The following is a 14,839-nucleotide window of genomic DNA, read 5'->3' on the forward strand; positions in this document are numbered from 1 at the left end:
CTGTAGTAAGAGATTAAGAAGGACACTATATCATACTTAAAGGATCTATCTAACAAGAGGAACTAACAATCATGAATATTTATGACCTTAATGTGGGAGCTGCCAAGTATATCAACCAATTAATAACCAAAGCAAAGACATACTTAGATAATAATACACTAATACTGGGAGACTTCAACACAGCACTTTCTGCAAATGACTGATATTCTAAGGACAACATATCCAAAGAAACAAGAGCTTTAAATGATACACTGGCCCAGATGGATTTCACAGATATTTATAGAACTTTACATCCAAATGCAACCGAATACACATTCTTCTCAAGTGCACATGGAACTTTCTCCAGAATAGACCACATACTGGGTCACAAATCAGGTCTCAACCGATACCAAAAGATTGGGGTACTCCCCTGCATATTATCAGACCATAATGCTTTGAAACTTGAACTCAATCACAAGAAGAATTTTGGAAGAAACTTAAACATGTGGAGGTTAAAGAGCATCCTGCTAAAAGATCAAGGGTCAACCAGGAAATTAGAGAAGAATTAAAAAGATTCGTGGAAACTAATGAGAATGAAGATACAATCACTCAAAATCTTTGGGATACAGCAAAAGCAGTCCTAAGAGGGAAATACATCACAATATAAGCATCCGTCAAAAAATTGGAAAAACCTCAAATACACAAGCTAACCTTGCACACCTAAAGAAACTGGAGAAAGAACAGCAAATAAAGCCTACACCAAGCAGAAGAAGAGAGTTAATAAAGATTCGAGCAGAACTCAATGAAATAGAGACCAGAAGAACTGTAGAACAGATCAAATCTGGGAGTTGGTTCCTTGAAAGAATTAATAAGATAGATAATCCAGGGGCAGCCCCGGTGGCACAGTGGTTTAGCACTGCCTGCAGCCCGAGGTGTGATCCTGGAGACCTGGGATCGAGTCCCACATCAGGCTCCCTGCATGGAGTCTGCTTCTTCCTCTGCCTGTGTCTCTGCCTCTTTCTCTCTCTCTCTCTCTCTCTGAATAAATAAATAAGTCTTAAAAAATATAGATAAACCATTTGCCAGCCTTATTAAAAACAAAAGAGAAATAACTCCAATTAATAAAATCATGAATGAAAGAGGAGAGATCACAACCAATACCAAGGAATTAAAAGCAATTTTAAAAACATATTATGAGCAGCTATGCGCCAATAAATTAGGCAATCTAGAAGAAATGGATGCATTTCTGGAAAACCCCAAACTATCAACACTGGTACAGGAAGAAATAGAAAACCTGAACAGGCCAATAACCAGGGACGAAATTGAAGCAGTCATCAAAACCTCCCAAGATACAAAAGTCTGGGGCAAGATGGCTTCCCTGGGGAATTATATTAAACGTTTAAAGAAGAAACAATACCTGTTCTACTAATGCTGTTCCAAAGGATAGAAAGGGATAAAATACTTCCAAACTCTTTTCTTTTTTTTTAATTTATTTTTTTACTGGTGTTCAATTTGCCAACATATAGAATAACACCCAGTGCTCATCCCATCAAGTGCCCCCCTCAGTGCCCGTCACCCAGTCACCCCCACCCCCTGCCCTCCTCCCTTTCTACCACCCCTAGTTCGTTTCCCAGAGTTAGGAGTCTCTCATGTTCTGTCTCCCTTTCTGATATTTCCCACTCATTTTTTCTCCTTTCCCCTTTATTCCCTGTCACTATTTTTTTATATTCCCCAAATGAATGAGACCATATAATGTTTGTGCTTCTCAGATTGACTTATTTCACTCAGCATAATACCCTCCAGTTCCATCCACGTTGAAGCAAATGGTGGGTATTTGTCATTTCTAATGGCTGAGTAATATTCCATTGTACACATAAACCACATCTTCTTTATCCATTCATCTTTCGATGGACACCGAGGCTCCTTCCACAGTTTAGCTATTGTGGACATTGCTGCTATAAACATCAGGGTGCAAGTGTCCCAGTGTCCAGACTCTTTTCTATGAGGCCAGCATCACCTTAATGCCAAAACCAGACAAAGACCCCACCAAAAAGGGGAATTATAGGCCAATATCCCTGATGAACACAGATGCAACAATTCTCAACAAGATACTAGCCAATAGGATCCAACAGTACATTAAGAAGATTAATCACCATGACAAAGTAGGATATTTCCCTGAGATGCAAGGCTGTTTCAACACTCATAAAGCAATCAACATGATAGATCATATCAACAAGAGAAAAAACAAGAACCACAAGATCCTCTCAATAGATGCAGAGAAAGCATTTGACAAAATACAGCATCCATTCCTGATCAAAACTCTTTAGAGTGTAGGGATAGAGGAAACATTCCTCAGCATGTTGAAAGCCATCTACAAAAAGCCCACAGCAAATATCATTCTCAATGGGGAAACACTGGGAGCCTTTCCCCTAAGATCAGGAACAAGACAGGGAAGTCCACTTTCACCACTGCTATTCAACATAGTACTAAAAGTCCTAGCCTCAGCAATCAGACAACAAAAAGAAATAAAAGGCATCAAATTAGCAAAGAAGAAGTCAAACTCTCCCTCTTTTCAGATGACATGATACTGTACAAAGAAAACCCAAAAGACTCCACCCCAAGATTGCTAGAACTCATACAGCAATTTGGCAGTGTGGCAGGATGCAAAATCAATGCCCAGAAATCAGTGGCATTTCTATACACTGGATTAGAAGAATTAATATTGTGAAAATATCAATGCTACCCAGGGCAATTTACACATTTAATGCAATCCTTATCAAAATACCATGGACTTTCTTTACAGAGTTGGAACAAATCATCTTAAGATTTGTGTGGAATCAGAAAAGACTCCAAATAGCCCACAATATTTGTCAATATTCCACAATAGGGGAATATTGACAAAGAAAACCAGAGCCGGGGGCATCACAATGCTGGATTTCAAGCTGTACTAAAAAGCTGTAATCATTAATACAGCATGGTATTGGGACAAAAAGAGACACATAGATCAATGGAACAGAACAGAGAACCCAGAAATGGGCCCTCAACTCTATGGTCAACTAATTTTCGACAAAGCAGGAAAGACTATCCACTGGAAAAAGGACAGTCTCTTCAATAAAAGGTGCTGGAAAAATTGGACAGCCACATGCAGAAGAATGAAACTAGACCATTCTCTTACACCAGACACAAAGATAAACTCAAATTGGAGGAAAGATCTCAATGTGAGACAAGAATCTATTAAAATCCAAGAGCAGAACACAGGCAACACCCTTTTTGAACTTGGCCACAGCAACTTCTTGCAAGATACATCTATGAAGGCAAGGGAAACAAAAGCAAAAATGAAGTATTGGGACTTCATCAAGATAAAAAGCTTCTGCACAGCAAAAGAAACAGTCAACAAAACTAAAAGACAACCGACAGAATGGGAGAAGATGTTTGCAAATGACATATCAGATAAAGGGCTAGTATCCATCATCTATAAAGAACTTCTTAAAAGCTCAACAGCAAAGAAACAAATAATCCAATCATGAAATGGGCAAAAGACATGAACATTAATTTCACAGAGGAAGACATAGACATGGCAACAAGCACATGAGAAAATGCTCCGTATCACTGGCCATCAGGGAAATACAAATCAAAACCACAATGAGATACCACCTCACACCAGTGAGAATGGGGAAAATTAACAAGACAGGAAACAACAAATGTTGGAGAGGATGTGGAGAAACGGGAACCCTCTTGCACTGTTGGTGGGAATGTGAACTGGTACAGCCACTCTGGAAAACTGTGTGGAGGTTCCTCAAAGAGTTAAAAATAGATCTGCCCTACGACTCAGCAGTTGCACTGCTGGGGATTTACCCCAAAGATACAAATACAGCAAAACGGCAGGATAGCTGCACCCCAATGTTTATAGCAGCAATGTCCACAATAACCAAACTGTGGATGAGCCTCAGTGTCCTTTGAAAGATGAATGGATAAAGAAGATGTGGTCTATATATACAGTGGAATATTACTCAGCCATTAGAAACAACAAATACTCACCATTTGCTTCAATGTGGATGGAGCTGGAGGGTATTATGCTGAGTGAAGTAAGTCAATTGGAGAAAGACAAACATTATATGGTCTCATTCATTGGGGGAATATAAAAAATAGTGAAAGGGAATAAAGCGGAAAGAAGAGAAAATGAGTGGGAAATATCAGAGAGGGTGACAGAACATGAGAGTCTCCTAACTGGGAAACGAACAAGGGGTGGTGGAAGGGAGGTGGGCAGGGCATTGTGGTGACTGGATGATGGGCACTGAGGGGAACACTTGACGTGATGAGCATTGGGTGTTATGCTATATGTTGGCAAATCGAACTCCAATAAAAAATATACAAAAAAATAAATAAAAATAAAATAAAATGTATAAAGAACTTTCAAAATTCAATAAGAAAACAAAGTTCCCTATATCTTAGTAACTAAAATATTTTTCTTCCCTATGTTCTAGCCACTATGATACAAGATGAATAAAACATATTAGAGATAACTTTTTTTAAAAGAAAACTAAGTTCCCTATAGAAAACTGGGCAAAAGATTTATATAAACACTCTGCCAGCGCAGCCCCAGTGGCTTAGCAGTTTAGCGGCACCTTCGGCCTGGGGTGGGATCCTGAAGACCTGGGATTGAGTCCCAGGTCAGGCTCCCTGCATGGAGCCTGTTTCTCCCTCTGCCTGTGTCTCTGCCTCTCTTTCTCTCTCTCTCTATGTCTCTCATGAATAAATAAATAAAATCTTTTTTTAAAAAAAAAAAACAACACTCTGCCAAAGAAGATATATGGATTTCAAATGTTAGACATTACAGAAATATAGTTAAAACCACAGTAAGATACCACTACCCAACTATTAGAATGGGTAAAGTATTTTTTAAAAGGACAAGTAGGAATTTTAAATGGACAATTCCAAGTTGATATACATCAACTATTAGAATGGGTAAAGTATTTTTTAAATGGACAATTCCAAGCAGATCACCTGGAACACTCAAACATAACTGGTTAGAATGTAAAATTGTATAGCTACTTAGAAAAACAGCTTGGCAGTTTCTGATAGTTAAACATGTATCTACCATACAACCCAAAAATCCAACTCCTAGATATTTATCCTAGAGAAGTTAAATTTTATCATCACACAAAATCTGTAAACAGATATTTATAGCACATTTATTCACACTTGCTCACAATGGAAACCATCCAAATATACTTCAAATGGTGAATGAATAAACTGTGGCAATAAAGAAGAACAAACTATGGAAACACAACAGTATGAATGGGTTTTGAATACATTATGATAAGTGAAAGAAAGGCTTAAAAAGCTTTATACTGTATGATCTCATTTATATGACATTTTGGAAAAGGCAAAAATACAGAGATAGAAATAAGTTCAGCTGCTTCCAGGGCTAAAAGTGGTGGGAAGGAATGACAATAAAGGAGCCTGAGGCAATTTTTTGTTCTGTATCATGATGGTAATGGTGGTTACATAACTCTATACATTTGTCAAAACTCATAGATTTATTAATATAAATAAACCTCAAAGAATCTAGTAAGTTTTATTCTATATATTATCAACAAACATGGCTTTAAAAAATGGTCACAGATAACTAGGGGGGAAAAAAAGACTGAGCTGATGGTATGTTTAAAAAGTAAAAAATTTATGGGCAGCCCAGGTGGCTCAGCGGTTTAGCGCCACCTTCAGTCCAGGGCGCGATCCTGGAGACCCAGGATGGAGTCCCATGCCAGGCTCCCTGCATGGAGCCTGCCTCTCCCTCTGCCTCTCTCTCTCTCTCTCTCTCTCTCTTTCTTTCTTTCTCTCTCTCTGTGTCTTTCATGAATAAATAAATTTTAAAAAATCTTTAAAAAATAAATAAAAGTAAAAAAAATTATTTTAATAGAATGTTAAAAGGTTTAATAGGAAATCTATTTTTTTTTTTGCCATTTCTGTTGGTAAAAAGTTAAAATTTTTTTAATCTTTCAACATAGTACATCAAATATAACAAATTCCCAAAGGTCTCTAATGAAAAAATTGATGATGGACATGACTACAATATAAAGGATGCCTGGGTAGCTCAGTTGGTTAAGCATCTGCCTTTGGCTTAGGTCATGATCCTGGGGTCCTAGGATCGAGTCCCACATGGGGCTCCCTGTTCAGCAGGGAGTCTGCTTCTCCCTCTCCCTCTAAACCTCCTCCTGCTCATGTGTGTACTCTCTATCTTAAATAAGTAAAATCTTAAAAAAAATAAACCCTGATAAAGAACTGACTCCAATTTACTAATCTTTAATTCATATACAGGTATACTTTACTATCCTGGAACATTTCTTTTCCAAAGAAGAATAAACTATCTTTCTTTTTTTGAAGTGCAAAGCAGAGTCTGTTGCACATAGTAGGTATTCATAAACAGTTGCTTAGTCGGATTAGTATAAATTCTGTTTGGATCTATTAATTTAAAACTATCAATTTCTCAACTTATAACCTTCACAAGAGAGAACCAGTCTGGAGCTCAAGCTGCCTCAGGGTATCCTCAGCTACACTGAGGGCTGAATGGGAGTAATATCACAACATGGCATATCTGTAACCAAATCAAGATACAGAAGTGTAAAGACACATCAACTAGGAAACTATGCTTAACTTAATGGAAAGGGGACAGTACTAATGGGATGAAGTTCAGGTGAGCGACTTCAGCACTGTCAACTCTGTAGCAAGAAACTCCATTTCAAGGCCAAATCTCTCACCAATAACTTCCCAAATAAATGAAAATATTTAAAAGTCAGCTGGAGACTGATTATCTAAGACAACTCAACTGAAAAGGGTTTGCAGTGAATTCTCTCTTACCCCATACTTCCTTTTTGCATGGTAGTATCATCTTTACACAGGAAAGGTAGAATACACAACATATAACTCCACTCTTAAAAACAATCTTTTTTTCCTTTATGGTAGAAGAGGATTATTATTCTTTATATTAATAATTAAATATAATTCATAAATAATATACCTCTGCCAGAGTTGCCCTCTAAAACTGCAATCTTGAATACATAAAATTGAGTGAAAATATTTGTAGGATCACGTTGTTCAGCTTCTATCACTGCCTCTTTAGCCTGAAAAAAAGAAATATTGGCCCTCTTTTATAAAAGTAATAAGACCTTGTGTTTCACTAATAGTATTAACATAGTCCAAATGGTTGAGGATACTCATTATAAAAAGACATGAATCTAAGTAAAATCTTTAAAGAACTGTTCTCTTAAAATGCTAAAGAAACTGTGCATTCTGCTTCTAGAAATAAGGTGCATGATATACATCAGACCAACACTCCAACTGAAAACAAAGATGTTAGATAACATTTTTTTCAATTCCAGAGTAACTTACAAGATAGTAAATTCTAAGGAAAGTGAAGTTCCAGAGAAACAAGCAGAGAATTAGAGCCACTTTTTTTCTGGTGGACATTTATAAATCTAAATAAATGTCACCTTTAGTTTTAATGAACCTCACTAGGTCAGGGAACAGGTATCAAGACTCAAGGGACCATACCCTTAGGCTAAGTACAAATCAGAACTAAACCACTCCTACCTGCATCCCCAGGAGACTGCAAAGAAAGTTACTTTGGTTATGAGATGAACACAGCAAAATGTGGTAGAAAGAACCAATCCCTGAGGTGTGTATTTACAGCACCAAATTACATTAAGCCCCCAAATCTAGGCTTACTTTTTTCTTCTTTTTCTAATTCCTTGAGTTGTAAAGTTAGATTATTTGAGTTTTTTTTAATGTAGGTGTTTATCACTATAAACTTTCTGCTGAGGACAATTTTTGATGCATCCCATAAGTTTGGATATGATGTGTTTCCATTTCCTTTTGTCACAAAATACTTTGCAATTTCCCTTTTGATTTCTTCTTTAACACATTGGTTGTTCAGGAATGTGTTTCTCAACCTCCATGCATTGTTGAGAAACAATGTGAATTGTTTTTCCTCCTGATATTTATTTCCAGGTTTTACCATTGTGTTTGAAAAAGATATCTGATATGATTTCAATCTTCTCAAATTTGTTACAGCTTGCTTGCTAGCCCAACATATGGTCTATCCTGGAGAATGTTCCATGTGTGCTTCAGAGAAATATGTATTCTTGTGCTGTTAAATATTCTATATGTATTTGTAAGGTTCATTTGGTCTATAGTGTTATTCAGGTCCACTATTTATATATTATTTTTCTGTCTGCATGATCTATGCATTGTTGAAAGTGGGTGTTGAAGTCCTTTACTATTTATAATTGCTGCCTACTACTACCTTCAGTGTGTTAACATTTGCTTTATTTGTTTATTGTTAAATTCAAGTATAATTAATATACAGTGTTATATTAGTTTCAGGTGTACAATATAATGATTCAACAATTTTATACATGTCTCAGTGCTCATCAAGATAAGTGTACTCTTAACCACCTTTATTTCACCTATCCCCCTAACCCACCTTTCCTCTGGCAACCACCAATTTGTTCTCTGTATTTAAGAGTCTCTTTTTGTCTGTATCCTTTTTTGTTGTTGTTTTATGTGTTAAATAATGTATGGATGAAATCATATGATGTTTGTCTTTCTCTGACTGAGTTATTTCACTTAATATTATATCCTCTAGACTCTCTAGGTCCTTCCATAGTATTGCAAATGGCAAGAGTTCATTCTTTTTTATGGCTGAATAATTTCCAAGTGTATATATACCACATCATCTTCATTCATCTATCAATGAACAGTTTGTTTGCTTCCAAATCTTGGTTATTGTAAATAATGCTGCAATAAACATAGGAGTGTAATATTTTCAAATTAGTGTTTTCCCTTTTGGCGGGGTAAATATCCAGTAATGGAAATACTGGATCATATAGGAATTCTAATTTTAATTTTTGAAGAACCTCCAAAGTGATTTCCACAGTTGCTCTGCCAATTTGCATTCCTACCAACAGTGCATGAGGGTACCTTTTTCTCCACATTTTTGTCAAAACTTGCTATTTCTTGTGTATTTGAATTAACCATTCTGACAGGTGTGAAATAGTATATCACTATGGTTTTAATGTGCATTTTACCGATGATTAGTGATGCTGAGCATCTTTTTGGTTAGTATTAGTTTTAAATATTTAGTTGCTCTAATGTTCAGTGTATATATATTTACAATTGTCATATCCTCTGGATGAGGTGACCCCTTTATCACTATATAGTGACCTTTGTCTCTGGTGACCAATTTTGACTAAAGTTTATTTTATCTGATATAATTATAGCCACTCCTGCTCTCTTTTCCTTACCATTTGCATGTAATATCTTTTTCAGTCCCTTTCAGTTCATGCATATCCTTAAAGCTAAGTTAGTCTCTAGTAGACAGCATACTGTTGGAATTTTTTTTTATTAAAAATCCATTTATTCTGTGTCTTTGGAGAATTTCTTCCATTTATATTTAAAGTAATTTTGATAGGTATAGACCTACTATTCCCATTTTCTTAACTGTTTTCTTAATTTTTAATTCCTTTGTTCTTTTTTCCCCCTTGCTGTCTTTTTAAAAAATTTATTCTTGTATTAGTATGCTCTTATTCCTTTTTATTTATCTTTTATGTATGTACTATGGGTTTTTTCTTTGTGCTTACCATGTGGTTTACAAAAAGCATCTTTTAGATATAACAGTCTATTTTAAGCTGTTAACAACTTATGTTCAAACGCATAGAGAAACTCTACACTTTTACGTCTTCTCTCCTCACATTTATGCTATTCATGTCACACTTTACATCTTTTTATATTGTAAATCTGTTAACAAATTTTTATAGCTATAGTTATTTTTAATATTATTGTTTTTAATTTTTATAGTAGAGATAAAAGTGATTTACAAACTATCATTACAAAATAAGGGTATTCTGAATTTTATTATATTTTTATAACCTATTGAATGATATTTTGGTTGCTTCTAAGTTTTCACAATTATGAGTAATGTGCAGGATTTTGTGTGGATATTAGCTTACAGTTCATTTGGATAAAATACTAAGAAGGGCAATTACTAGATCATGTTGTGAGAGTATGTCTAGTTTTATAAGAAACTGAAATTATCTTTCAAAATGGCTCTACTATTATTTTTCTTACTAGCAATGAAAGAGAATTTCAATTTTGCCACATTTTCACCAGTATTTGGTTTTGTCAGTGTTTTAGATTTTAGCCATTTTAACAGTTATGTAGTGGTATTGTTTTAATTTGCATTTTCTTGATGAAATATAATGTTGAGAATGTTTTTATATGCTTATTTGCCATCTATATGTCTTCTTTAGTAAGATATATGTTCAAGTCTTTTCCCAAATTTATAGTTCATAATTATAAATTATAACTTTATAATTTATAATTTCTTGTCTTTCTTGCCTTATTATTTAATTCTTTGTATATTTTGGATATCATTTTTTTAACCAAATATGTGTTTTGTAAATATTTTCTCTCACTGTAAGGCTTATGTTTCCATTCCTTAACAATATCTTTCACATAGAGGTTTCTAATTTTAATAATGTCCAAGTACCAATTATTTTTCATCAAATGTGCTTTTGGTGTTATGTTTTTAAAAAGTTATCACTACCAATAAAACTGAAGAAAGAGAAATTAAGGAGTCAATCCTATTTACAATTGCACCCAAAAGCATAAGATACCTAAGGAATAAACCTAACCAAAGAGGTAAAGGATCTATACCCTAAAAACTACAGAAGACTTCTGAAAGAAATTGAGGAAGACACAAAGAGATGGAAAAATATTCCATGCTCATGGATTGGAAGAATATTGTGAAAATGTCCATGCTACCCAGGGCAATTTATACATTCAGTACAATCCCTATGAAAATACCATGGACTTTCTTCACAGAGTTGGAACAAATCATCTTAAGATTTGTGTGGAATCAGAAAAGACCCCAAATAGCCAGGGGAATATTGAAAAAGAAAACCAAAGCCAGGGGCATCACAATGCTGGATTTCAAGCTATACTACAAAGCTGTGATCATCAAGACAGTGTGGTACTGGCACAAAAACAGACACATAGATTGATGGACCAGAATAGAGAACCCAGAAGTGGGCCCTCAATTCTATGGTCAACTAATATTCGACAAAGCAGGAAAAACTATGCACTGGAAAAAAGACAGTCTCTTCAATAAACGGTGCTGGGAAAATTGGACAGCTACGTGCAGAAGAATGAAACTAGGCCATTCTCTTACACCATACACAAAGATAAACTCAAAATGGAGGAAAGATCTCAATGTGAGACAAGAATCCATCAAAATCATAGAGGAGAACATTGGCAATACCCTTTTTGAACTTGGCCACAGCAACATCTTGCAAGATACATCTATGAGGGCAAGGAAAACAAAAGCAAAAATGAATTATTGGGACTTAATCAAGATAAAAAGCTTCTGTACAGCAAAAGAAACAGTCAACAAGGGTAGCCCGGGTAGCTCAGCAGTTTAGCGTCACCTTCGGTCCATGGGGTGATCCTGGAGACCCAGGATCGAGTACCGCGTTGGGCTCCCTGCATGAGGCCTGCTTCTCTCTCTGCCTGTGTCTCTGCCTCTCATTCTCTCTCTGTGTCTCTCATGAATAAATAAAATCTTTAAAAAAGAAACAGTCAAGAAAACTAAAAGACAACCCACAGAATGGGAGAAGATATTTGCAAATGACATCAGATAAAGGGCTAGTATGCAAGATCTAGAAAGAACTTATTAAGCTCAACAGTAAAGAAACAAACAATCCAATCATGAAATGGGCAAAAGACATGAACAGAAATTTTACCAGAGGGGACACAGCTATGGCCAACAAGCACATGAGAAAATACTCTGCATCACTGTCCATCTGGGAAATACAAATCAAAACCACAATGAGATACCAGCTCACACCAGTGCGAATGGGGAAAATTAACAAGACAGGAAACAACAAATGTTGGAGAGGATGTGGAGAAAGGGGAACCCTCTTGCACTGTTGGTGGAATGTGAACTGGTGCAGCCACTCTGGAAAACTGTGTGGAGGTTCCTCAAAGAGCTAAAAATAGAACTGCTCTATGACCCAGCAGTTGCACTGCTGGGGATTTACCCCAAAGATACAGATGCAGGGAAATGGCAGGATTGCTGCACCCCAATGTTTATAGCAGCAATGTCCACAATAGCCAAACTGTGGAGGAGCCTCGGTGTTCTTTGAAAGATGAATGGATAAAGAAGATGTGGTTTATGTATACAATGGAATATTCCTCAGCCATTAGAAACAACAAATACTCACCATTTGCTTCAACGTGGATGGAACTGGAGGGTATTATGCTGAGTGAAGTAAGTCAATCGGAGAAGGACAAACATTATATGATCTCATTCATTTGGGGAATATAAAAAATAGTGAAAGGGAATACAGGGGAAAGGAGAGAAAATGAGTGGGAAATATCAGAGAGGGTGACAAAACATGAGAGACTCCTAACTCTGGGAAACGAACAAGGGGTAGTGAAAAGGGAGGTGGACGGGGGGATGGGGTGACTGGGTGATGGGCACTGAGGGGAGCACTTGACGGGATGAGCACTGGGTGTTATGCTATATGTTGGCAAATCGAACTCCAAAAAAAATACAAAAAATTAATAAATAAAACTTAAAAAATAATAAAAAAATAAAAAGTCATCACTAACCTGGAAGAAATAGATGAATTTCAAGAAACATATAAATTAACAAAACTGCAACAGGAAGAAATAGAATACTTTGAATAGACTAATAAGTGGCAAAGAAATTGAATGATCAAACATATCCTAACAAACAAAAGTCCAGGATCAAATAGCTTCGCAGGTAAATTTTACCAAACACTTAAAAAAGAGTTAATACTCTTTTCATATATTCTCAAACTATTCCAAAACATAGAAAAGGAAGCAAAACTTCCAAATTCATTCTATGAAGCCAGTATTACCCTGATACCAAAACCAGATAAAGACTCCACTGAAAAAGAAAGATTGAGGCCGGGGGATGCCTGGGTGGCTCAGCGGTTGAGCATCTGCTTTTGGCTCAGGTCATGATCCCAGGGTCCTGGGATTGAGTCCCACATTGGGCTTCCTGCATGGAGCCTGTATCTCCCTCTGCCTATGTCTCTGCCTCTCTCTGTGTGTCTCTCATGAATAAATAAATAAAATCTTTTTAAAAAAGAAAGAAAAATTGAGGTCAGTATCCTTGATGAATAATGGATGCAGATTCTCAATAAAATACTAACAAACCAAATCCAACAGTACACTGAAAGAATCATTCACCAGGATCAAGTGGGATTTATTCCTGGGTTATAATGGTAGTTCAGTATTCACAAATCAATCAATGTGATAGATCACATTAATAAAAGAAAGGTAAAAAAATATGATCCTCTCAATAGATACAGAAAAAGCATCTGACAAAGTACAACATCCATTTAGGATAGAAGCCCTCAACAAAGTAGGGTTAGAGGGAACATAACTCAACATAAAAAAGGCCATATATGAATAACCCACAGCTAACATTATCCTCAATGGGGAAAAACAGAGCTTTTCCTCTATGGTCAGGAATATTTTTCCCAGAGCTAGAACAAACAAACCTAAAATTTGTATGGAGCCACCAAAGTCCCCAAATAGCCAAAGCAACCTGGAAAAGAAGATCAAAGCTTGGAAGCATCACAGTTCTGACTTCACGTTATATTACAGAGCTGTAGTGATCGGGATAGTATGGTACTGTCATAAAAACAGACACTTAGATCAATGGAACATAATAGAAAACCCAGAAATGTACCCACTTTCACATTCAGAAATGTACCCACCCAGAAACTAGACCACTTTCTTACAGCACACACAAAAACAAATTTAAAATGGAGACCTGAAACCATAAAAATCCTAGAGGAGAACACAGGCAGAAACCTCTTTGACATCAGCCATAGCAACTTCTTTCTAGGTATGTTCCTGGAGGCAAAGGAAACAAAAGTAAAAATAACCTATTGTAACTACATCAAAATAAAAAGCATCCACAGAGCAAATGAAATAATCAACAAAACTAAAAGGCAGCCTACAGAATGGGAAAAGATATTTGCAAATTACATATCCAATAAAGGGTTAGTATCCAAAATATATAGAGAAGTTATAAAACTCAACACCCCAGAAACAAATATTCCAACCAAAAAATGGGCAAAAGTCATAAGCAGACGTTTCTCCAAAGACCTACATATGGGGGGCACCTGGGTGGTTTAGTCAGTTAAGTGACTGACTATCGAGTTTCAGCTCAGGTCATGATCCTCAGGGTCGTGAGATTAAGCCCTGGGTGGAGTCTGCTTAAGATTCTCTCTCTTCCTTTCCCTCTGCCCCTCCACCATCCCATTTGTGCTCTGTCTCTAGGGAAAAAAAGAAACAAAACAAATAAGCAAAGGGAAAATAAGGAGAGAGGGGTAGACAAACCAAGAAATAGACTCTTTTTTAACTATAGAGAACAAACTGAGGACTACCAGAGGGAGGTGGGTGGGGCAAAGAGTTAAACAGGTGATGGCAATTAAGGGGTGCATTTGTGATGAGCACTGGGTGTAGTACGGAAGTATTGAATTACTATATTGTACACATAAAACTAGGAAATGTTATAAAAGTTAAAAGGAGGGAAAATTTTAAAGTTAAAAAATAGTGAAAATCATATATATTTTTCAGAATAAAAGATAAACATTTTTTTAAAAAGAAGACACCCAAAGAGATCAATTGAATCCTTATGAACATCTCAATGCCATTTTTGTTTTATATAGAGCTTTTTTAAAAAATCCTATAATTCATATGTAATCTCAAGGGACCCTAGGTTGCCAAAAAAAGTCTTGGAAGAAAAGAACAATCTTGGAAG

General features: G+C 36.1%; 1 protein-coding gene across 7 annotated transcripts in view; it reads right to left on the reverse strand.

Annotated features, from left to right (window-relative positions):
- TEX11 (testis expressed 11) overlaps window positions 1-14,839 on the reverse strand; it is a 311,539-nt gene that overhangs the window by 127,497 nt on the left and 169,203 nt on the right. For all 7 annotated transcript variants that reach the window (XM_038587641.1, XM_038587642.1, XM_038587640.1 and 4 more), the window contains one exon: window positions 6,998-7,100. In XM_038587641.1, coding sequence (XP_038443569.1) covers window positions 6,998-7,100 — 103 coding nt within the window. The remainder of the gene's footprint in view (window positions 1-6,997; window positions 7,101-14,839) is intronic.

The sequence above is a fragment of the Canis lupus genome, chromosome X (assembly GCF_011100685.1).
Source record: "Canis lupus familiaris isolate Mischka breed German Shepherd chromosome X, alternate assembly UU_Cfam_GSD_1.0, whole genome shotgun sequence".
Classification (NCBI taxonomy): domain Eukaryota; kingdom Metazoa; phylum Chordata; class Mammalia; order Carnivora; family Canidae; genus Canis; species Canis lupus.